The sequence below is a fragment of the Mizuhopecten yessoensis genome, unplaced genomic scaffold, assembly GCF_002113885.1.
Source record: "Mizuhopecten yessoensis strain PY_sf001 unplaced genomic scaffold, ASM211388v2 scaffold716271, whole genome shotgun sequence".
NCBI lineage: Eukaryota > Metazoa > Mollusca > Bivalvia > Pectinida > Pectinidae > Mizuhopecten > Mizuhopecten yessoensis.
The window spans coordinates 20,824-47,395 of NW_018480033.1; the positions used below are offsets into that span (position 1 = coordinate 20,824).

Here is a 26,572-nt window from a genome sequence, read left to right on the forward strand (position 1 = left end):
CAGATTGAGATTGATGATTTGTCGAAAGCCTAATTTTCCAGTAGTTTGTGAAGTCGTATGCCAATAGATTAAATGAATTTCCTATTTCGTTCGAAAATAAATGTAATTTCGTGTTACTTACTTACAGCGACAACATGTAAACACGACGAAAAATAGGCGTTCACAAAAAGGAATACCTCAATTTAAAAATAAACCAAATACTTATTATATATATTTCAAAATTCAGATTCTCTGAAGGGGCCCCCGAATAAGTCCTCTTTATGTATACACTGCACGTGGGATACATTCATAGTCTCTTCAATGTCCCCGAAACAGAACACCAAGAGAAAACCCACCCCTGATTATGCAGGGGCCCCCATAGTAGTCGCCGCTCACAATCATGTAGAGGGATACAGCAAGCTTTCTCTTAACCGAATATGCACGTGTTGAGCTGGAACTGTGTGTGTACAGTATTACTCTATTAGTACCTCGTTAATGATAAAGTTTGGTTTTAAGTTTTTATAGGGAATAACGTCCTATCAACAGCTAAATTCTTTTTCATTTAAAAGCGTGCCTCCATGTGTGTTCTGTATGCATGGATGTCTGTATGTGTGCTGGAGGCAGGGTATGTCGGTATAATTGTCTCCTTGTAATAGCGCAGCTCTGATGCCAACTTTGTATTGTTATCTCGCTGAAACACCATGATGAAGGCACGCAGCATACAGTAGCATTCCGCCCGGTTTCATTATACTGACAACAGGCGAACCAGTTATTGGCATTTCCCTAAATGCTGAATGTTAAGCAAGGAACTTCTATTTTTAATGACTATGTTTTTGGTACGTCCTAGCCTGAGAACAGAACTCATTGTCTTGCTCATTTGGGCGAATGTCTAACATTAAAGCAAAAAGTGAGGCCCAAATATTGCAATGGGTGCAGCAGATTTCTTGTGGTCGTATTTGTATCTTCATTACTCGCCTTTGAATTAATGAAGTATATTCATTTTCCGGACTTGCATGCCACGGTGATGTTGGCATTTCAGAAAGATAGCACTTTAAGACAAATATAGTTGTTGCTTGGACATGAATATACAAAACAAATGAAACTTCTGTCTAGGTAATCTTAAAAAAGTACAGTATTGTTAATAGATCTATTTTTTTTAATTGTAGTTCATGATAACATTCTCAAGAAGTCATTATACAGGCGGTATTGTTCTATTCTACATAGTTAACTTTATACTTAAAATGTCGAATCAAGTCTCTGGTTTTGTAGGTCTCCCTGTTATGTTGACCTTTGCCATTTGCCAGAATGACATGTTGTACTTGTACATTGTATAGGTATGATGCACACGGTCGTCATTGGGACCCCAGTCTCCTGGTGGCACTATCGAGTTCATCAGCCTCTGACAAAATAAAACAAAACCAAATGTTGATTACAACAAAGCAAGAACAAAGTAAAATTGTCACAATTCTTTTCTATTATTTAGGAAAAGTTTAAAATGTGAGACAAGGTTGCCCGTCTGCTGGTATTTCATATATCACTCATTACTCATTTTTGTTCATTTCAGGGCAAAGACCTGCTGGGATGCATAGCATGTCAGGAACAATTCACAGTAAAACATTTATTAATTGACCTTCAGCCAAAGCGTGACACTTTCTTTAATACTGTTGCATGTCTTAAATCTCTGTTCGAAAGTGTAAAAACAAAATGTACCTTTACCAAAAACATGTTGGTTTGTTCCGAAAAATGTATCTGACAGTCATTTTAAGTATCCAAAATGACATTTGTTTTTTTACTTTCTCGTTTGTTTTGAATCATTACTTCTAACATGATTTTATCGACCATTTCTTGGTCCTTATGCCGTCTCCTGTGTTGATGGGCCATTCAGAATGCAATAATGATATAGTACATACAGCTACTCCCATCCAAGATAGCCCAAGGCGCATATTCATATTTCATGACTCTATGCAATGTGTATTAATAATCACTTATGGAGTTTAACGTACTATTAACATTAATGGTTATTTAAAGAGATTTTAATGTACTCTTAACAGATATGGTCATTTCAGGACAGTTCAACGTACTGTTAACAGCAAGGGTAATTTAAGGACATGACTTCAGAGTAATGCATGCGTGTGTGCATGAGGCAGGATGGTGGCGATGCTATCATGTGTAGGTACACCACTTAGGAAAACTGACAAACTGAAAAAAATCACCATCACCCGAAGTCAACGATTTCATTTACGTAGTTGTAAAACCCCACAAAACATGTGATTGTAGTTAAATGTAAATCACAAATCAAAAGGGTTAAAAGTTAAACCAAGTTTTATATTCTCTCCTTGGTACTTACAACTCTCGCCTTGTCGTTCAGATTTGAATGAGTGGCGGTAAGGTTTGGTAGCCGTGCTGGTTGATTGTACAAAGTTTAATATCCTTTCATCAGCTAAAGTCATTTAAGGACGTGTCTCCATATGAATTGTGTATTGGGGCATATGTATATGTGTGCCGGAGGCAAGGGTATGTTGGTTTATAGCTCGGATCTGATGCCGACTTTATTGTCCTATGTTACAGAAAAACCATGCCGAAGGCAACCAGCGCAGCATGCCGCCCGGTCACATTAATTTTTTTATAGGGACAATGAGAAAGCCAGTTGTTACCATTGCCCTAAATAGTGAAGGTGAAGCAGGGAATAACAATTACCATTTATAAGTACTTTGGTTTGAACCCCCAACTGACTATTTAATGACAATCATTCACAATGTGAGTCATTGGACAATACCTAACAAACAAGGGTTTTCTTCAAAATCTAAATTAATTTGCTTCTCCCATTGCAACACTTTGGATCTTTTTATTTTTCTTGTCCCACTTTTTGTTTTCGGCGTTGTCTCTTCAGGCAGTCACCTTCAAATGTCCTTGGCTGATGCAAAGACATTATGTTCCCCTTCCCGCTTACATTGTCTCAAAATGTGTGTTGGGCACGTGCATAATCTTGGTTTTTCTTCGATGCCTTCTATTAAGGCGTTATCGACAAGACCAAAGTTGTCTTACTTTCACACCTGCAATACTTATCTATGTGTTATCAAACATACATGGCGGGTTTCATTGACCTTAGCTGACGATAGGACGGTAAACCGTAACAACCGCCCAACACCAGTTAGATCGATGGTAAATGATAAATGGTTTATATGTACGAAAACATGCTCATCATGCTTACCTGTGTAAGGGAGCCGCGCTGTTTGACCAGTCGCTTCAGGACGATGACCGGAGTCGGTAGGACGGAGACAAGGCCGATTAGGATTCCGACGATATCTATGTATTCTGGGTATTCGTAACCCTTGTACACAGGACGGTCAAAGTTCACTAGCACAGCAATGAACGCAAGCTATAAATAAATATAGTAATCGTCTGCATAAAAATGTAGTTACTCCTATTTACACTTAGTAACATTTAGTTTACTTTGTTACTTGTAACTTTCAATGTGTTATTTTATGGCTACAATGTCGAATGGTGATTTAGGGGTAGGATCATATTATTAGTCTGGTAACTGGAAAGTTGTAAAGTTTGAACTTTTCACTGGAAAGTTGCAGAATTAGAACTTTTTCGGGTAACTGTAAGTTAAACCTATGTGGTCAGTACCTGCTACAATGTAGGGATGAGTTTAAAAGAATTTGCAAATGTAACTTGCCTATTGAGCAATATATTGTAACGTAAGGTGAATGATTTATTCCCACCAATTAAACGTCACAAGACTGAAATCCGTCTTCGGCAGTTAATGCAGGAACCCCCTGCAGAAATGGGGATTTGCTTTTGTGCCCTCTACTTTGTGGACACAAAAGCGACCAAAATAAGTCTGCTGCACCCATTGCAATATTTTGGATATTTGTATTTCTACTTCTAACTACCTTTCGTTTGCTAGCGACTTCTTTGGCAAAGCCTCAATTTGGTTGTGATGTTGAACGTTCGCCATAGTGAGGAAAGCAATGGGCTCAGAGTCCTTAAAAATGTCAGTTTATATTCCCTGCTTAACGTCCAGCACTTGGAATAACAACAACAACTGTTTCACCCGTTGTCAGTATAATGTGACCGGGCGGAATGTTATGCTGGGTTCCTTTCACATTCCACGTTGTATTTCAGTGAGATAGCACTTTAAAGTTGTCATCAGATACGGGCTATCACCAGGAGGAAACATACACCAACATACCTTGCCTCCAGCACACATACACGCATGCACGCATGCACGCATACACAGCACACATACACACATACACACACTCACATACACACATACACATATACACACATATACACATACACACATATACATATACACATATACACACATACACACATACACACACTCACATACACACATGAACACATACACACACATACACACATACACACATACACAACACACACAAAGACATCTTTAAATGATCTTAGCTGGTGATAGGACGTTAAATCTTATATAACCAACCAATCTTAAGTACGTCGCTCGAACCTAAAACAAGCTTGACTCTAGAGTTACAACATTACACATCGTTATCCTGCCTTTATATTCAAAACCTTCCAAAAGGTTTCACCGAGCAACATTGGCGGCTAAAACGATGGCGAGAAAGGAATACTGATCATAGCGAAACCCACTCTTGTTCTTATTTATCGGTTTAACAAGTTGATAACACCAGATAAGGTCTAGTCAAGTTTTTACAACATTTTGTAAACGTGCGTGAAATACAGATCATTGTACTGTATGCCCCTAAAACTAGCTCTGTTATTGTAGAAATATTCATCATCTGTGTAACAACGATATTAATGCGATTGTATATACCGCTGTAGGTGTACCGGGAATATCCCGTGTAGGACGATATACCCATAAAATATATGTCAGGAAGTTTTCTATATGGAGCGCACTTAATCAAAGGGCTACTGGTGAAAATCAGTATTGTGAGACGACTGAGAGAGTTAACGAACCGTCATTTTTCATTCATAATTTTGGAAATATTCTATCTGATAAATTTTGAATGGCTTTTTACCAGTCGCATACATTCAAACAGAGTTTGCTGGAAATATACGGTAAGTGGTTACGCAGTCGTGAAATATTGCAGAATGTAACTAATAGATAGAATATTTTTTCTAGCATGACTATACCTTTGATAAATCATTTTCTTTAACAAGAGAACTAACAGACCTATATAAAACATAAATTAAGATGGTATACAACATATAACACAAACAAGAGTGTTCCAAGTGTAAAAAGTTTTGCGGAGCTAGACTGGGATTCGAACCCTAAATGAACTTGCCGGTCAACGAAATTGTCCGGGCCGTATCGTGCTTAAGTTATAAACATTTACTGTTTATACGAAAAACAACAGTGAATGGCTGAACGTTGTTTCAAAAGTTGCTGAACATTTCGGTTGAGGACTTAAATGAGCCTGTCGCTCAACATAAAAAATAGACACAAATTTGAATGTCGGTTGTCGTATTGGATAACACACACGCTTTCACACAGACGGTTCATCTGCCTGACCACTTTGGTTTCCTCCCGATACCCAATGTTCCCCTAGCAACAATATCCTGTCTGTGCTTCCGTCTGGGTCAACGAGTGATTAATGTAAACTCGAATAATTTTGTTCATAACTGTTGTAAAGTCGATTAATTTTATATAACATGAACACTTTTCTCTTTACTTTAAAGATATTACCAAGGTATTAGTGTATAGACTTACCATCATAACGTAACGTTATAATTTTATATCCGAATGCCTTAACCTAAATATCGACCTACCATCATAACCAAGGTAAATGAGTGACGACACACAATACTATCCGTGTATACACTTACCACCATGGCTAAAGTGGTGCCAATACACCAGGATATCCGTATATAGACTTTCCAACAAAACTAAGGGGGTGACAATAAACCAGGGTATCTGTATATATACTTACCATCATAACTAGAGGGGTGACAATAAACCAGGGTATCTGTATATAGACTTACCATCATAACTAAGGGGGTGACAATACACGAGGATATCTGTATATAGACTTACCATCATAACTAAGGGGGTGACAATACACCAGGATATCCGTATATATACTAACGATCATAACTAAGGGGGTGACAATACACCTCCGTATATATACTTACCATCATAACTAAGGGGGTGACAATAAACCAGGGTATCTGTATATATACTTACCATCATAACTACGGGGGTGACAGTACACCAGGATATCCGTATATAGACTTACCATCATAACTAAGGGGTTGACAATACACCAGGATATCTGTATATAGACTTTCCAACATAACTAAGCGGGTGACAGTACACCAGGATATCCGTATATAGACTTACCATCATAACTAAGCGGGTGACAATACACCAGGATATCCGTATATAGACTTACCATCATAACCAAGGGGGTGACAATACACCAGAATATCCGTATATATACTTACCGTCATAACTAAGGGGGTGACAATACACCAGGATATCTGTATATAGACTTTCCAAACAACTAAGGGTCAGACAATACACCAGGATATCCGTATATAGACTGACCCATCATAACTAAGGGGATGACAAGACACCAGGATATATGTATATAGACTTACCATCATAACTAAGAGGGTGACAACACAGCAGGATATCCGTATATAGACTTACCATCATAACTAAGGGGGTGACAATACACCAGAATATCCGTATATAGACTTACCGTCATAACTAAGGGGGTGACAATACACGAGGATATCCGTATATAGACTTACCATCATAACTAAGGGGTGACAATACACCAGGATATCCGTATATAGACTTACCATCACAACTTAGAGGGTGACAATACACCAGGATATCCGTATATAGACTTTCCAACATAACTAAGGGGGTGCCAATACACCAGGATATCTGTATATAGACTTACCATCATAACTAAGGGATGACAATACACCAGGATATCAGTATATAGACTTACCATCATAACTTAGAGGGTGACAATACACCAGGATATCCGTATATAGACTTACCATCACAACTAAGGGTCAGACAATACACCAGGATATCCGTATATAGACTGACCATCATAACTAAGGGGATGACAATACACCAGGATATCCGTAAATAGACTTACCATCACAACTAAGGGTCAGACAATACACCAGGATATCAGTATATAGACTTACCATCATAACTAAGGGGATGACAATACACCAGGAGATCCGTATATAGACTTACCATCATAACTAAGGGGGTGACAATACACCAGGGTATCTGTATATAGACTTACCATCATAACTAAGGGGATGACAATACACCAGGATATCTATATACAGACTTACCAACATAACTAAGTGAGTGCTAATACACCAGGTAATCCGAATGAAGACTTACCATGATAACAGAGGGGTGACAATAAACCATAGTATCTGTATATAGACTTACCATCATAACTAGAGGGGTGACAATACACCAAGATATCCGTATATAGACTTACCATCATAACTAGAGGGGTGACAATACAGCAGGATATCCGTATATAGACTTACCATGATAACTAGAGGGGTGACAATACACCAGGATATCTGTATATAGACTTACCATCATACCTAGAGGGGTGACAATACACCAAGATATCCGTATATAGACTTACCATCATAACTAGAGGGGTAAAAATACAGCAGGATATCCGTATATAGACTTACCATGATAACTAGAGGGGTGACAATACACCAGGATATCCGCATATAGACTTACCATGATAACTAGAGGGGTGACAATACAGCAGGATATCCGTATATAGACTTACCATGATAACTAGAGGGGTGACAATACACCAGGATATCTGTATATAGACTTACCATCATAACTACAGGGGTAACACTACAGCAGGATATCCGTATATAGACTTACCATGATAACTAGAGGGGAGACAATACACCAGGATATCTGTATATAGACTTACCATCATAACTAGAGGGGTAACAATACAGCAGGATATCCGTATATAGACTTACCATGATAACTAGAGGGGTGACAATACACCAGGATATCTGTATATAGACTTACCATCATAACTAGAGGGGTGACAATACACCAGGATATCCGTATATAGACTTACCATCATAACTAGAGGGGTGACAATACAGCAGGATATCCGTATATAGACTTACCATGATAACTAAGGGGATGACAATACAACAGGATATCCGTATATAGACTTACCAACATAACTAATTGAGTGCTAATACATCAGGTTATCCGTATATAGACTTACCACCATAACTAAATGAGCGCTAATACACCAGGTTATCCGAATATAGACTTAACATCAAAACCAAGTGGGTGACAATACACCAGGGTATCTGTATATAGACTTACCATGATAACTAGAGGGGTGACAATACACTAGGGTATCTGTATATAGACTTGCCATGATAACTAGAGGGGGGACAATACACCAGGATATCTGTATATAGACTTACCATGATAACTTGAGGGGTGACAATACACCATGATATCTGTATATAGACTTACCATCATAACTAAGGGTTTGATATTACACCAGGATATCTGTATATAGACTTACTATCATAACTAGAGGGGTGACAATATACCAGGATATCTGTATATAGACTTACCATGATAACTAACACCAGGATATCCGTATATAGACTTACCATCATAACTAGAGGGGTAACAATACAGCAGGATATCCGTATATAGAGTATATAGACTTTCCAACATAACTAAGCGGGTGACAGTACACCAGGATATCTGTATATAGATTTACCATCATAACTAAGGGGATGACAATACACCAGGATATCTATATACAGACTTACCAACATAACTAAGTGAGTGCTAATACACCAGGTAATCCGAATATAGACTTACCATGTTAACAGAGGGGTGACAATACACAAAGGTTTCTGTATATAGACTTACCATGATAACTTGAGGGGTGACAATACACCATGATATCTGTATATAGACTTACCATCATAACTAGAGGGGTGACAATACATCAGGATATCTGTATATAGACTTCCCATCATAACTAGAGGGGTGACAATACACGAGGATATCTGTATACAGACTTACCAACATAACTAAGTGAGTGCTAATACACCAGGTAATCCGAATATAGACTTACCATGTTAACAGAGGGGTGACAATACACAAAGGTTTCTGTATATAGACTTACCATGATAACTTGAGGGGTGACAATACACCATGATATCTGTATATAGACTTACCATCATAACTAGAGGGGTGACAATTCACCAGGATATCCGTATATAGACTTACCATCATAACTAGAGGGGTCACAATACACCAGAATACCGTACAGAGACTTACTATGATAACTAGAGGGGTGACAAGACACCAGGATATCCGTATATAGACTTCCCATCATAACTAGAGGGGTGACATTACCCCAGGATATCTGTATATAGACTTACCATCATAACTAGAGGGGTGACAATACACCAGAATACTGTACAGAGACTTACTATGATAACTAGAGGGGTGACAATACACCAGGATATCCGTATATAGACTTACCATCATAACTAAGAGGGTGACAATACACCAGGATATCCGTATATAGACTTACCATCATAACTAAGAGGATGACAATACACCAGGATATCCGTATATAGACTTACCATCATAACTAAGAGGATGACAATACACCAGGTTATCCGAATATAGACTTACCATCATAACTAGAGGGGTGACAATACACCAGGGTATCTGTATATAGACTTACCATGATAACTATAGGGGTGACAATACACCAGGATATCTGTATATAGACTTACCATCATAACTAAGGGGGTGCCAATACACCAGGATATCTGTATATAGACTTACTATCATAAGTAGAGGGGTGACAATACACGAGGATATCCGTATATAAACTTACCAACATAACTAATTGAGTGCTAATACACCAGGTTATCCGTATATAGACTTACCAACATAACTGAATGAGTGTTAATACACCAGGTTATCCGAATATAGACTTACCATCATAACCAAGTGGGTGACAATACACCAGGATATCCGCATATAGACTTACCATCATAACTAAGGTCAGACAATACACCAGGATATCCGTATACAGACTTACCATCATAACTAAGGGGATGACAATACACCAGGATATCTGTATATAGACTTACTATCATAACTAGAGGGGTGACAATACACGAGGATATCTCTATATAGACTTACCATGATAACTTGAGGGGTGACAATACACCATGAGATCTGTATATAGACTTACCATCATAACTAAGGTCAGACAATACACCAGGATATACGTATATAGACTTACCATCATAACCAAGTTGGTGACAATACACCAGGATATCCGTATATAGACTTACCATGATAACTAGAGGGGGGACAATACAACAGGATATCTGTATATAGACTTACCAGGAGAACTAGAGGCGTTACAATACAACAGGATATCCGTATATAGACTTACCATGATAACTAAGGGGATGACAATACACCAGGATATCTGTATATAGACTTACCATCATAACTAAGGGGGTGACAATACATCAGGATATCTGTGTATAGACTTACCATGATAACTAGAGGGGTGACAATACAACAGGATATCTGTATATAGACTTACCATCATAACTAGAGGGGTGACAATACACCAGGATATCCGTATAAATACCGGTATTGGGGACCCAGTCATTATCTGTATATCTCTGCTGAAGCGTTCAGCTCCTGTAAGTGTAAGTGCCATGATTCGCTTTATTAAACTCAAAACGCATGCATTACCAACATAATGTTTTTGAAATGATACCACCTTTGAAAGCACAATGCTCTTTGTCCTTTTTCTATAGAAATAATAATAAACTTTATTCATTCAGGGTACAATAACCTTATTTAGCTGAAGTCAGTATATTGAGGTGTCATTATATTAGTGTCAAAACTAAAATGTAAAATATTTAACTAAGTGTTTAAACAAATAAAACAAGCACAAGAAAAGTAACTAACGACATTTCAAACAATAGTTTAAACAATTGTTCTCACCGTACAACCAGCCAATCACAACACACTCTAGACATGACGTCATGAAGATACAGAACGTGGACTCGTACCAGTCAACAAGCTGGAAAATGTATACCCCTGACTGGAATGAAAAACAGATCATATCATATTTTTTTTCTGTACTTTCACTATATATCCTCGGCTTCACACAGCAAGGACATCAGCTCTATCGCGTCCTGACAGAAATGTCAAATCAACAGTGGGTCCACGTTCAATGAAGTTTTAACCTTGAAAATGTCGCAAGCCGATTGAACGACACACTAAGCGTAGCCTAGAGTCTCAGCCATTTTCCCGCTCATGTTTGGTATGAAACGTTGTTCTGCATCCTCTGTTGGACCAGAATCTTTTGTTATCTACGTAATCTTATCCTTTACCTTAAGATATTTATAAATTATTTGTCATTCGTGTAACAATAATTGTGACCATTTTGTTGTATACTTGTGTTTGCATATTTTAACTTATTTCTTTTGTGTAATAAGTTTCTCTTTATCCTTCATTACTATTGACTAACAGGGATGATTACTTGCAGGATGACCAACAGGGACACCATTTATACTATATTTTCCTATCGTGTGCTTCGTGATAGGAACATCCTTATTTTCCCAATCGATAATGTTAATATGTAGCAGTGAATTTGGTTTAAAATGCCTTCTTTGAACATCAAGTAACAAGTAAAAATTCCTACGGCTGACGAAAACCCCCACAATGCAAGGTTTCTATATACTAAATATCGGTTTATGATTTTTATTTTATCCTTTGCCGTTGATTCGTTGTTGTAGGGACAGTTAACCCTAACTTAGTTGGAAAACCGTAAGTGAGAGAAGCAGCAATGTTACTATCAAGAAAGGGAACGTTCATGTTAGGGAAACTGAAATCGTGGCTGTTGTCATATTGCTTACCGGAAAGTCTTCCAACATGCTGGGAATAAACGGTTGTTTAACTGATACAAATGCAATAAATAGAAAAATGACAAACGTCCGATTGTTACTTTTGTTGAACACTTGTGTAAACTGAAACGATTACCTGTGTTGAAAATATGATACTGGTCAGGAAGAAGAGCACAAACACTGCCAGTAAGACGCGAGTTTTCCTCTTACGCAAGGTTTTCGGAAATCTGTCCGTGAGTCCACTTATTACTGCCTCCAGCATACCAAACTACAGATAAAGATAGAGAAAGGTAAGGTAAAACATTCAGATGGTATAAGTTTTATTATAGTATTGACATTAAAATACTTCTGTTCTTTGAAATCGAATATTATTTTGACACAACAAAGCTAAAACTTTGTGCAAAGCACACCACCGTATAGAGTAATATTTCAAAAGATAACTTTAAAACCCTCAGAAATGATGATTGGAACTAATTTCGTGTTATTTCAAGAACATCGATGGCCAGGTATAAATAATCTTGAAGCTGTCCGTTTCAATAAAAGAAATAATGAAAATGTTCAAATGAATATTTGTACTTGTCCCGATATATTATTTTACACCTTTTAATCATACCTGACTGTCGAGTCCTACAGTAAACAGCATGAAGAAGAACATGACGGCCCACAGTTGTGGAATAGGCAGGCGGGTTAGAGCCTCGGGATATACCAAGAACACCAGGCCGGGACCTGTCAAAATGTCCATGTTTGATCATATTACAACAATTTCTTTACATACCCCGTACAACTCCCTTCCCCAATACACCTTATTAATCCCTCCTATATACCGACTTTATTAAACACCCTTTCACTTATACAAATGTTTATCACTGTGCTACGATCACTTGTGAATGAATTTGTCCACATTCCCCCCCCCCCCTCCCAATATAACATCATATGAAGACGTGTGTTACATTATACCAAACACAACCACACTTGATTTGATATATTTTAATTAAGTCTTGCATGAATATATATATATTTTAATGTTACAGTATACAATACAATTAAAACGTCTCATATACCCTTTAGATAGTTTACACTACTGATTCGTTCATTAATTTATCCACAAATGGAATAAATTATAAAACTGATTAAGGAATAAATCATTCATCTACACAACATTTGGAACAGATTGAGGTTATTTATAAGTAATGCCGATAATAATATTATCATAATATAAAATATATATAATTGCAGTGGTTTTCTAGCTTTCCTAGATAAGGCTGTGCTTGTTTATCCTTATTACCGGAAAGTGGGGTTTGTTTTGTTGTTTATTAAAGTCGTAATTGTCAACAAAATATAAAATAATAAAAACAAACCAAAATGATGACTTGTAATGTAACTCATCTTCTTTTAAACTAATATTATTAAACAAGAACAAGAACTTAACTAGCACCAGCTATACAGTGTAACATATACAACAAAACACAAGATAATTAATAAGCGATATATTTTATCCCTCCTTTATATGCATTATGCAAAAATTACGAACCATGAAACTATACAAGTCTTAATTAAAATGGGCCTCCAAATTGCTCCAATAGTACAAATCATTTCACTACAATATTCAGACATATGCATCGTTTTGTGCTACCATTTTTATGTGTCAGGGGAGCTAACTGCGTTACATGTATGAAAGTACGTGTTGCAAACCGTTGTCACCGCCAGTTCGAGGGTCACACTGCCAGATATAATGGGACTAAAGTGATTATTTGGCAACCTAACATGTAGTCTGTAATTGTTTTTATGACCCCTACCTTGATCGTGTTCAATTTCATTAACTACGTTAAATGAAATGGCTAGCTGGTGTAGGTAATTCTTTACATCTGCCACACACACCTTTGATCAAATGTCAATATCGATCCTCGCTATCAGTGAGCCTTAGAAAGTTTTGCATGTTTTCCTTTCGTCAATTGTATCATTTTCAACTTTCAAGTATTTCACATCGCAGTCTATTTGTTATATTCTATTTCTTGGGAATGTTTAAGGTTCATCGATAAGTGGAGCCATTTAAGGCAAAACAAAAACTAAAAATATGCATTCAAAAAACTTCAAATGTTATATCGTTTATTCATGAATGTAAAATCGATGCATTCGATTGAAAACTGTTTGATTGTAAAAGGCATATAACCAGCATGGCGATAAGGTTGATGTTCAAGTACAAGTACAAGTTGTTTAAGACTATTTAACTTTTTCTTTTATTGTTTTCAATTCTTTCCAAAGCTTTATTTATTGCAATGGATTGAAAATATAGGCAATCATTGGTAAATAGAATGAGAAAAATATAACTATGTCTCCTGATGATAGAAAGTTTGAGCAGGTTGTGGTACATTTGTACATTGGAGTTTATTTCCTAATAAAATGTAATCTGCGATTCTGAAAGCCGAACTGTTCAAGTTGCAATTTGTTTACAATACCAATACGCGATCATTCGTCTTGTTGTTTTATATATCATGATACATTTCCCCTTACCTGATTCTGCTAGCTCCATGATGGTTACGTTAGCTTCCCGAGCCAGAAATCCAAGGATTGAGAACACGACCAGACCACATAGGAAGTTGGCGACGGCATCCACACTTACAAAGAGAATGGCATCCCTATCAACAAAGAAGAAAACCTAAGGTCTGATGTTTTACTGTTATCGGCACCTTACGATTTTAAGAAGGATTAGACCCATTGTATACCCCTCCATGTGGAAATATAGCTTTATTTATCGTATAAATAAATGTTATTCCTATATTATTATATGAACTAAGCAGTTATCCTGAAAACATTTTTGGGCTACTGATATATCTTACCTGAGACAGTTGCCATGGAACTTGTGGAAACTGGCCATAGTTATTATTCCACCCCAAGCCGGTCCTAGAGAGTAGAAAACTTGTAGGGCCGCTTCTAGCCATACCTAAAGAAAATTTTATGGACAAACGTTTCTTTGGAATTCAATATTTAATGATCCCTCTATAACATACAATAAAGTAATTTATATTAAGTTTTTCATTACGATACATGTATATACGCCAACCCTTCATTGCAAAATGAGTTGTATATTCAGAGGGAATGTGTCAAACTGTTTGGTTTTTAATGTATATATCACTTTTTGCAATGTATGTCGGTCACACCTAAAAGCATCGCCGGACAAAATCATTAATACTTATGTTACAGAAAGATAAAAACAGAAGATGTTATTCACATGACTTTGTTACACCTTTATAGAAAGCTTCAGTTTAATTTGTGAACAATAACCGTATAATATTCTGAATTCAAACCTTTCCGATTTCGTTTTTTGTATTGTCAATTTAGGTGATTTAGGGCAACACTTTCAATAGCGTGTGTATGGATCTGCACAAGTTTTTGAATTAGTAGTGTTTTTAACACATCAAGTAAAGGGAAAATATGCCAACTCTATCCTACTTGAGATGATCGCCCTCTTCCTTTTCTCACTTCTATAAACCTCTGCAAGTTCGGGGAAACAATAGTCCTGCTGTACCCCAATGTAGGATGTTAGAGTAAACTAATCTTGTTGCCCCTGCAAAATCTTCCTTGCATTCTGCTAAGGAGACATTGAAAAATCCAAACATGATCTGCTGCCCCTATTGCACCACTTCGTTTTGATATCTTTTCCTACAAAAATAACACCCTCCTAAACGCATGAATATAAATTAACCCTAACCCTAACCCAATGAGGCAAGCCCTTAAATGACCTTAGCTGTTCGTTGTACATTAAACCCATTGCATTAAACTCTCATACCTACTTTTCCTTGTCACTATAGGCACCTGTCTGTATGCAATTTGCTGTTGCGAGGACAGTAACTAATAAACAAGCAGACAATCTCAATTCTATACTTTTATACACTTAAGTACTCTGAGAATTTGGTGGCACTTTGATTGATCTGTCAGATGCTTAACCATTACTCTCTACTGCACCCCTACAAGAAGAGGATAGGGAAAAGAATACACCTGCGGTTTACCACGACATGTATCGTAGGAGGCTACTAATGCGCGAACCACTTGCAGATATGGAGATTTGCTTTAGTGTCCTATATTTGGAATTTTAATCTTTCTTTCTACTTCTAGATACCTTTTATTTCCTAGCGCATTGCTTGGCAACACCTCACTTTTGACTTGAATGTTGAGCGTTCGCCCAGGTGAGGAAGGCAATGGGTTTTGTCCCCAGGCCGGGACATACCAAAAAATGGTAGTTGCTTTTCCCTGCTTAACGTTCAGCATTTAGGGGAATGGTAACAACTGGTTCATCCGTTGTCAGTAAATGTGACCGGGCGGAATGCTGTGATTGGTGCCTACAGCATGACATTTCAGTGAGATAGCACTATGAAGTCGGCATCAGATCCGCGCTATCACTAAGAGGTAAGCACAACAACATACCCTGTCTCCTGCATTCACACACACACACAATCACGCATACACTACACACACGGAGGCACGTCCTGAAATGACATTAGCTGTTAATAGGACGTTAAACAAAATTAAACCAAACCAAACCAAACTCTTTGCTGTCTTAACAAAAAAAGGAAGCTTTTTCGTAGAGAAAACCCCCCAAAAACTTTGCAGTTATTATATAGCATAATTAAACATATAAGCATGACAATCACATTTCCGATTCCGTCGTTATTCGCTGCTAGCTTCGTTTGTTTGACTACATTGCATTACGAGTACATTGCTGCGACTGGAATATTTTTATCTGACGATCTCCTTTAACGAAACGAAATTTAAATATACATACAATGTACTCCGTGAATGCTGAACATCCAAAATATGAATCCATATTTTTGATGTGTGAGAAACAGTATAAAGCATAAATGTGTTTGTGTTATACATTTGTAAAAACCGTACCTGGAAGTGCAGCAGCCTAGAGAAGTCAGGTTTGAGGTAGAGCAGCACCCCGTCTAAGGATCCCTCTAGACACAGACTCTGCACTAGGATCACAAGTAGTAGAACGAACGGGACGATCGCAGTAACATATACAACCTAATTAAAATAGATGATAACATGTTTTATTACCAATTTGCGACTTTATGACTTTTTTTCATCTTTTCAAATATTTTAGTTTAAGTTTATTATATTCCTGTTTGTGAACGTCTGTTTTAAGTGCTTAATGATGAAAATTTCGATGAGCCGTATAGCAATACAGACAAAAAAACGAAGAAGATGTTAGATTTTGCTTTTGTGGCGACATAAACACCCAACTAAAATTACCAGGTATAAAATAACACTACAAGTAACATATTATCGCTATACGTATGGCAATTGCAATCATCATTACATTCTTTACAGCGTATCAACATAGAAGAGGTCATTAGGTCCATTATCAGGTAACAAAAAAGAACATGTTGAAAGAAATGTCATTACACAACCAAAAAAGTGCAAAGAACAAATATTAAATTGAAAGTTAAAATGGCTACATTACTCAAATATTTTTGAACAGACCATTAGTTCTCGGATAGTTTAGAACAGTAGATATTTATTTTCAACAATTTACAATTTTTGAGCACAATTTTACCACCACAATAGGTAATTAGTGAAACTGATGGCTTTGCTCCATAGAGATTTATTTTCAACATTTTACAATTTTTGAGTAAAATATTACCACCACAAAAGGTAATTAGTAAAACTGATGGCTTTGCTCCATAGAGAAGTCACTTAAATAATATTACTTCAATGTGACACACAGCGTTGCAATCCAACATAAAGAAAAGAGGTTTTTATTTTATAGAATTAAGTGTTGATACTACTTGTGAAATTTTTAAATTAACCAGAAATTCATAAAAAAAACTGACGACACATCCTCCAATAATAAAAGGTAAATAAAGCTGAAATATTATAACCTCAATGTGACCTTGACCTTCAGCGTACAGATCAAATAATGGTATGCAACGCGCAGCCTATCATCCTAAATAAATTATAAATTGCATATCTAATTTCATTTTATTATCTTCAAACAGTTATAAACAATGAACGAGACAATGAACTTGACCTTTGACGTCGATGTGACATTGACCTTGGGCTTACAGAGTAAATATTTGTAAGCAACACACCGCCATTCCATCACTTGAATGTCATTTAGCTACTTTCAGCAAGTCAGCAGTTAATGCTGGACAAATATTTCGGATGGACGAACGAACAAAGTGGCGACTGTATGCTTCCCGAAATGATTTTTACAGGGAGCAAAACTCAAAATTGATAAAACTAGGGCAAAATATGAACGAAGGCAATTTTACAGGTGTTCTAGAAGGGTAAGCGCCTTCAGCTTCATCGATGGTATCCGCCATGTAAGCGAAAATATAACTTGTCCAAATTCTTCATCAACCTGTATCGTTTGAAACCCTGTGCTATAAGTTTGACCGTCAGCAGTCGACATCTATCACGGAGGTCATGACATTTAGAGCAATCTTTTGAGTACCGAATCAACTGCATATTACCTTTCCGACGGAATTAACTCCTTTTACGATGCAAAGGAACATGGACGCATAAGAGAAGAACAAGGCCAGTATGATGTGCCACTGGGGAATCCCCCAATCGTCTATTCCAGTAGACGCGTTCAGTAACTTGTATCTATAAAACAGATGCATGGTTAATAAGTCTTATCTGTAGGAGTAAAACTGGAAAACTCGGAGAAAACCCAAGCTGTTAAGTAGGTTACCCCATCGTTGTCAGATCTGATGATGAGAAAGTCAAATGTCGGCAGTTTTCGTGAAAGGAAAGTGAACTATTTACTCTTCTACCCGACCACCAAATGTGTACAGAATTAAAACTTTTTACGTTACAATTATGCAAAACACACAATAGGTTACATACACAGAGGCACTATGTTACGACCTCAGATATTACCAGAACAATAAAATCTCATAAACCAAACCCGAATAAAAAAGTTTCACAATTTCACAAACAGTCTGTTGCTTTTATTGTTATAAGATAGCATGCCGCCATTGTTAACATCTAGGTAGAAATATACATCAACAGTGATAACACCTAAAGCAATAAAAACGGCTTTATTAATATTTTTACCAAACGCTCAAAAAAGCTTTTCCACGGTTTAGAAAAAACAAATCTTATTAAAACGTTGTTAAGTAGTAGCTTTATTTTCAGGAGTTTGTTAGTTTCGAGACAAAAAGACTTTCCGACGACTGCTTACCTCCAAAACTCGGTGGCCGCCGTTGGGTAGAAGTCGAGGCTTTCCTCAGCTGAGGATATATTGAGAAGGTAAGAGGCGTTGTTCCTAGGTGTGTTATTTGCTGCCTGGAGCCCCAACCGAAGTACAACACACTCGTTCGTGTTCTAGTCATTGTCACAAGTAGCCCAGGGCTGGGTCGGGTAGAAGGAGTAACCCAGATACATTAGCACCCAGACGACGATCAGCCCGTAGTACCACGTACATATCATAGTCATCAGGGTCATTGAGTAGCCAATGCCTGGAAGAGCAATTTAATGTATTGTGACTTTTTTTGTGTCATATAGGATAAGTTTTTTAAAAATATGTATATTCGATAAGCTGCTACCTTCAAGAATCATGTGAACGAGAGAAAGAATACTGATCTTAAGCTGGCGACATCAATAATGTAACAGAGATCATGTTTCCTATGTGCATCCACTAGTGCTTTGGTTAAACTGTATTTGTTCAAGTAACGAAATACATGGCATGAATAATACAAATCTCATTAGCAAACATGATGAGGAAACAAGTACTTTGTACTGATATAATTCCTTTCATCGTTCGCTAGTGCTTAATTGATTAAGCTGAAGGAATTTTTCCTCATGTCGAGTCAAAAACAACTGACTAGATGGCTCACTTCTCTGGCGTTCTCCATTTATGTCGTCTTTGTGTCTTCTGCAATTATTGACTTAGTCCGTTACCGCTTAAGTAATTCGATCGTGGATTCCCCTTTAATCGATCTACCTATACATACTGCAGAGTATATATGCAGGTGTGTTAAGTATTTTGTTCGTATTTTAATGTCTATTAAATAAAAGGAAGCAGATATTGCAAACTGATAACGATGGTCAGTTATGCTGAGCAGTATTATTCAACAAATATCCAATGATTAAATCAAAGGCGTTAACAGGAAGATGAACGTAAGACACACACAGGCAAATGCATCTTAGTAACAGAGGTATAAAACTTACCTTCCACAGGTATAAAACTTACCTTCCTCAATACAACTTACCTTCTTCAGGTATTAAACTTACCTTCCACATGTATAAAACTTACCTTCTACATGTATAAAACTTACCTTCCACAATACAACTTAACTTCCACAAGTATACAACTTGCCTTCCACAGGTATAAAACTTACCTTCCACAGGTATAAAACTTACCTTTCACAAGTATAAAACTTACCTTCCACAGGTATAAAACTTACCTTCCAGTAGTGGACATAGTGACCAGGCGATTAAGGCACTTCTCCCGGAAAACTGACCAAGGCACAGCTCCATATAATACAGGGGAAATCCACATAGCAGGGTGAACGTGAAGAAAGGGATGAGGAATGCACCTGTCACATTGACATGCTGGTCTTGTTACTAAGGTCAGGAAGTATAACACAGGTAAGCTGTGGCGTTTGTGACGTTATGATTAGATAGATACGCACGTTCGTTTTGATGACATGTAAACACGGATTAAATACGACTAATAATAGTTGTTTCCCATGTTTAGTGACGCTAAACAAGAAAGAAAACAACCAAACTTTATATTAAAAGTGAAACCTATATGTATAGTGTCACTGTGATAAAATGTTAATACTAGTATATATACTAGCGGGAAAAAGAAACTGTGCATACGGATAATTGTTATAGAACATGTATTACCAACTGTATATACATGAAAATTCACACACATGACCGAGTATGACACATACACACTATCCGTGTGTCATTGACAGTTTTTCCCGTGCAGTTTGCTCTCTATGGGCGTTGACTAGTTTGCACGTTTTTCTCGTGCAGCCATCCAGTTCGACAATGAAAAGGGTCACTCTGTTGAGACCAGTGAACAGTAAAAACAGCATTATAACATTTTAATTTGTGATTAATGCTATGCCGAGGCTCAATGAAACTAACTGCCTCCGGATTATTGGTATGCTTTAAGCTGGTATGGGCCAAGTCGTTGTCTCTACACGTTTTCATGTCCATTGAAACACAATCCGGGATTTGTGGAGACGACATCAACAGTTTGGCCACGTCGGCGATCGACCTCGTACGGGACGTCCACGTGTGGCGTCAAGTTAACAGGACAACCATATTCGGCTTGTTCATTTGAGATATCGCTTCCAAACGGCAAGTTTGACTGCACGGACAATCCCTGGATTGCTACCAATAAGCCCGAGAACTGTCCGGAACCGATTGCGTGAACGAGATATCCATCCGCGCCGTCCTGCAATCCGCCCAGTTCTTCTGCCACGTCATCGTGTAGCACGTCTGGCCTGGTGCAGAAGGCATCTGCGATTTACTCGACGGGATTGGGCAGGCATTTTGTTTACGGACGAGTCGCGAGTCCACCTGGATATTAGTGACGGCCGTTCCAGAGTGTATCGTCGCGTTGGAGAACGTTTCTGTGACGCGTGTGTGGTACAACGACGTTCTTTCGGCGGAGGCAGCGTTATGATTTGGGGCGGTACCACAGCCAACGGGAGAACGCCTCTGGGGGTTGTTAACTGGAATTTGAACGCGCTACGTTACCGTGACGAGATCCACCGGACCAACGTCGTTCCATTCGTGCAAGGGCGGCAACGTCACATTACGCTACAGCAGGACAACGCCAGGCCACACACAGCTCGTGTCGCTATGGACTTTCTGGCCGAGCAGAACGTTGACGTGTTGCCCTGGTCTGCTGTATCCCCCGATCTGTTGCTCATTGAACTTGTCTGGGATGAAATGAAGCGCAGATTACGGGCATTACCTAATCAATCGGTGACGTTGGCTGATTTGGCTGCAGCGTTAGTACAGATCTGGAATGCCATCCCACAAGCATTCTTGAACCGTCTGATAGGCTCCATGCGTCGACGTTGCCAGGCTTGCAATCAGGCAAACGGTTGGCATACGAGGTATTAACTTTGTGAACTCAGTATTGTGTTTACGTCACTCCTGAGCGGAACTTATTGATTCCATAACGTGGAAAATGGAATGCAACTGTTAATAAATAACAAATAAATTGTCCCTGAAAACCTTGTTGTTCTTCGTCATACACATTTATTTTTATAACACATTTTAGGCATGCACAGTTGCTTTTTTCCGCTAGTATAGTTATTAGTGAACTATAGTTTGAAGGTTGTTTCGAAAAACAAATACAAACCCAACTTATGTTTCAAAGTGGGCATTGGGCTTGGCAATTTAGACAAACATGTAGATTTTCATGAACTGAAAAAAGAGTACATTGTTTTATTATATTTTTAGTCCCCTAAGGGTTCTTGAAGGAATATAAGTTTGCACTTCGTCCGTCCGCCCGCCCGTCCGTCCGTCCGTCCGTCCGTCCGAGAAGTTTGTCAGGGAATATCTTCTATACTATTTTAACAGGAGTAACCAGATTTGGTGTACAACGACATCTTTGGATGGATAATGAAGAGTGCAAGAAGGTCACTTTGGCCATTCTGTGTCCTATATGATTTGACATTTGACCTTAACTTTTGAAAAAGTTGGACTGGGTATATCTTCTTTATTATTTCAACTGGAGTAACCAGATTTAGTGTACAAGGACATCTTTGGATGGCGGAGTGAAGAGTGCAAGAAAATAGTCACTTTGACCTAACAGTGTCCTATAATTTGGCCTTTAACCATTCCTTTTTCTTAAAGTTGGTCCGAGGCATATCTTCTTGGATTTGGTGTCCAATGACATGTTGGGATGGAGGAGTGCACTAGATCAAAACAAGAGTTTGAACCTCAGATGGGCAGATCCATAATATGTACATGTTAGCTAAGATGCAAAGTTATAGAGGATATTTAACAGTATCTTCATTAATACCAAATGTATGTAACAGGAGAGGGAAAATGCACGGCCAGACCAGGGTTCGAACCCGGGTTCTTCCGAACTCTAGACGGACGCTCAACCAATTGAGCTATCTGGTCGCCGACGATCGACCCAGACCAGTTCCGTTACATATATTTCACTCGAATGGCTGATATTTTAATATCATTCACTCGTGTGGCTAATATATTGATATCTTCCACTCGAACTCGTGAAATGTGAAATATATTTGGTATTACTGAAGATACTGTTAGATATTCTGTTTATAACATTTAATTACGAAAACCTACACCGGAACGCTAAACCACACATCAACCTGACAATACATGAGCTGGATCCTTTTAATACTAGCATGTTTAGGCAACCCTACGCGACAAAATATAGTCCTCTCTGTAAAAAAATAAATAAATTAAATGTAAAAACTAAATTTAAAGTCCTTTAATTACCCAATTTTATTAAGTAGGCACTTAAATTTTTATTTTTAATAAAGTGTACCAAATAACTATCACAATCAAATTATTTAGAAAAAGTCCCGTCCTATCAACTCAGATCACTACGCGTTGTTAATAAGCGCCGAAACTACATCGGTGGGGAGTGGGGAAAATGCAGATTTCGTTTTGTCACCACTCATCCTGATGATAAGATATAAACAAACAACTAAGTAAGATACATGTTTGACCCTTGTTCTCTTATACTTTCTTCCAATTGTTTAGTCTCTGACTTTGGACTTGGAGATGCTGACAATGTGTTTCATATGACATGAGTTGTCTCCGATCAAAAAGTTCGATTGCTGACCTGCATAGTCTGCTGGCTTTTTTTATGACAAAGCAGCAAAAGTGATGTTTTTCACTAGTGAAAAATATTACTTTTATGGAATGAATGGTTTTCAATATTTCACTGGTAAAAATGTAATAAACAGTGACACATTAAAGCTTGTATATGATAACAATGTACATTACCTCCTCCATTCTTCATACACAGGTACGGAAACCTCCAAACACTGCCGAAACCTATCGTGTACCCGATCAATCCGAGTACGTATTCTACCTTGTTCGACCAAACCTCTCGACGGGGCAAGTCATCGTCAGCATTCTTCTGGTCAAGCCGTATGCCTTCATCATCTACAGCCATCGATTCATGCATTTTAAAGTTCAACTCTGAAATGTATAACGTGAGACTGCACGCGGGCGACAGTCGACTGAATATAACTACAGATTGAAAGCACTAGACCATATCTGGTGACGTAATCGTTACTAGGCGAGCGTATCAAACTAATCATGAAACTTACGATATGACTTTCACAAATATATATTTATAGAATTAAAACTTTTGTCACATTCCCGTTAAACTGTGTCGACGGGATGAATTATGGTATAGAAGAGTCTGTCCGTCCATTATATGTTTTCCACGAGATATTTTAGTTAAATACCATGCACTATCGCAAAGTCGCAATCACAAACAGATGCTGCCTCCGACACACATGCATACATTGCAAACAGGGAGGCATCCATTTATATCTGTCCAACAGTATTATCGAGTTCTCGCAGGTTTTAATATGGTCACGTTCTTGTGTCTCCTCTCCACCAGTCCTCATTATCTTTCATATTCATTTCTTAGCTTGTGTCCGTATTACATGGCAAAGCGTGCACTTGTGTGTTCCTTATTATTTTAGTAATCCTCTGTAATGTTTTAACTTTCTTTTTAAGTGCACGAGAGCGTGAATGCATGGAGTGTGCATGTGCTTGAATGTATGCGAGTGAGTGTGGAAATGTGCGTTACGTTCTTTCTGTAAATAGTTCCACTTACTGTTGTATATGATGTATGTAATATAGGCATGTGATGGGCCATTCAGTTATAGTCAGTGCAGTGGAAACGGATTTTCGAGAAAGATGGAATGAAAAAGGGAAAGCCACTAAGCACGGGACGTGACGAACTGTTAAATAGCTGATATCTGATAAGGAAAGTGCGTTAATAATGTTTATGTAAAATTGAAAAGTAAAATGTCCCCCTACGACCTGCCAAGCGTCAGTGGCAAGCCTCGACTCCCACGGCCCGGACCAATCCCCCCCCCCCCCCCCCCCCCCCCCCCTCTTTATTCTGCGTCATCTTTGCAGCAGAGTTGGATCCGTGGGGAAACCAAACGGTACGTTCGTTAGAAATTGACCAATCTGTGTAATAAACTAAATAATGAAGAGTTTTGTAACACTTTTAGGTCCTATGATTTAGTTTGTCTGATGGAATGCTGGTTAGACGACACAGACAATTTTTCTATAAGTGGGTTTGATTTTTTCCCGCCATTTCGAAGATCGAAATGTAAAGGAGGCGGCATAGTGTGTCTGTATAAATCTTTGTTAAAGCCATATATTAGTCTGGAGAATGTAGTAATTGTTCCTTTCATGAATTGCCTCGTCGTGGTATTAAAACTCTAGATAAACCATTGCTCAACTCAGAGTGGCGGACAGTATAGGTTAAAATCAATGGTAGACTTTTTTCGGACAGTTAGATTGTGTATATAGTTTTAGCTTACCTTCCCCCTGAAACGGCAACATTTTATGACATTTATGATGTTGATATTTTTGAGTTACTTGAAAGTGTTTTTTCCTCCAATTTTGGTACATAATGCCGTGTTTTTATAATTGGTGATCTTAACAGTAGGACTAGTAACGAACCATATTACATAGCTCATTATGGTTTGCATAACAGTTTATATTGTGTTATTGATAATGTTGTTACATATAACGATGAAATGGGTCATAGTGATCGTGTGTCCCAAGATCTTCATGTAAATTCATTCGGTCGGCGATTGTTACAATTGTGTAAAACAACAGGTTTGTGTATTTTGAACGGTCGTACGGCAGGCGACTTGGATGGAAAGATTACTTTTTATAATGCCTTGGGCACTAGTGTGATTGATTATGTGCTAGGTAATACTGATTCCATGAATTTCGTAAACGATTGTGAAGTCGGTCTCTTTAATGAATTTTTCGACAACGCACCACTTTTTCTTAACTTAAAAATCATGGACGATAATTGCAACTGTTTTAATAATGCTAATAGATCTACTAAAATATTAATACTATCTCTTGGACTAGCGATGCCTAGGAAAAGTCTTCTAAGTTTGTAACTGAAAACATTTATCTGTTTGATGATTCCATAAAAGATCTATTGAAAGTATTGATCATTGGCTTGAAGTTTTGGTTCATAATGTTAATTCATTGTTTGACCGTTTTTGTTGCGGAAAAAAAACTTAAGCGATTATATAGCATCTACAAATCTGCACTTTTTGAGTTTAATAAATGTAAGTCTGTATGTAACAGAGATAATTTTACATCATCCAAAAAGCGGTATAAATTTTATGAAGCTAAAACGAAGCGCCTGTATCTCCAAATGGAAGGTAATATGACGGACACTTTACGACGTAACGATCCAAAATCTGTTTACCGTAATTTCTCTAAGCGTAAACCTGTACATACGGGTGACTCATAACTTGATGATTTTTTCAAATATTTTAAAGACTTGGCTGATACCACAGCTGAGACACCATTATGTACTGATGAGCATAAACATAATAAGGATTGTCTTTATCTGAACTGGACGATGAGTTTAGTACACAGG

At 37.8% G+C, this 26,572-nt stretch overlaps 1 protein-coding gene across 1 annotated transcript; it reads right to left on the reverse strand.

Moving 5' to 3' along the window:
• Positions 1-1,150: 1,150 nt before the first annotated feature.
• On the reverse strand, positions 1,151-19,591 carry LOC110442473 (sodium- and chloride-dependent glycine transporter 1-like). Its single transcript, XM_021486105.1, has 11 exons — positions 19,139-19,591; positions 18,426-18,558; positions 16,840-16,974; positions 14,787-14,890; positions 14,461-14,585; positions 12,563-12,675; positions 12,086-12,217; positions 11,045-11,144; positions 10,635-10,735; positions 3,191-3,358; positions 1,151-1,378 (listed from the first exon to the last, which is right to left on the reverse strand). The coding sequence occupies exons 2-11, from the start codon at positions 18,465-18,467 to the stop codon at positions 1,229-1,231; spliced, it is 1,170 nt and encodes a 389-aa protein (XP_021341780.1). The 5' UTR covers positions 18,468-18,558; positions 19,139-19,591; the 3' UTR covers positions 1,151-1,228.
• Between the last annotated feature and the right edge of the window lie 6,981 nt (positions 19,592-26,572).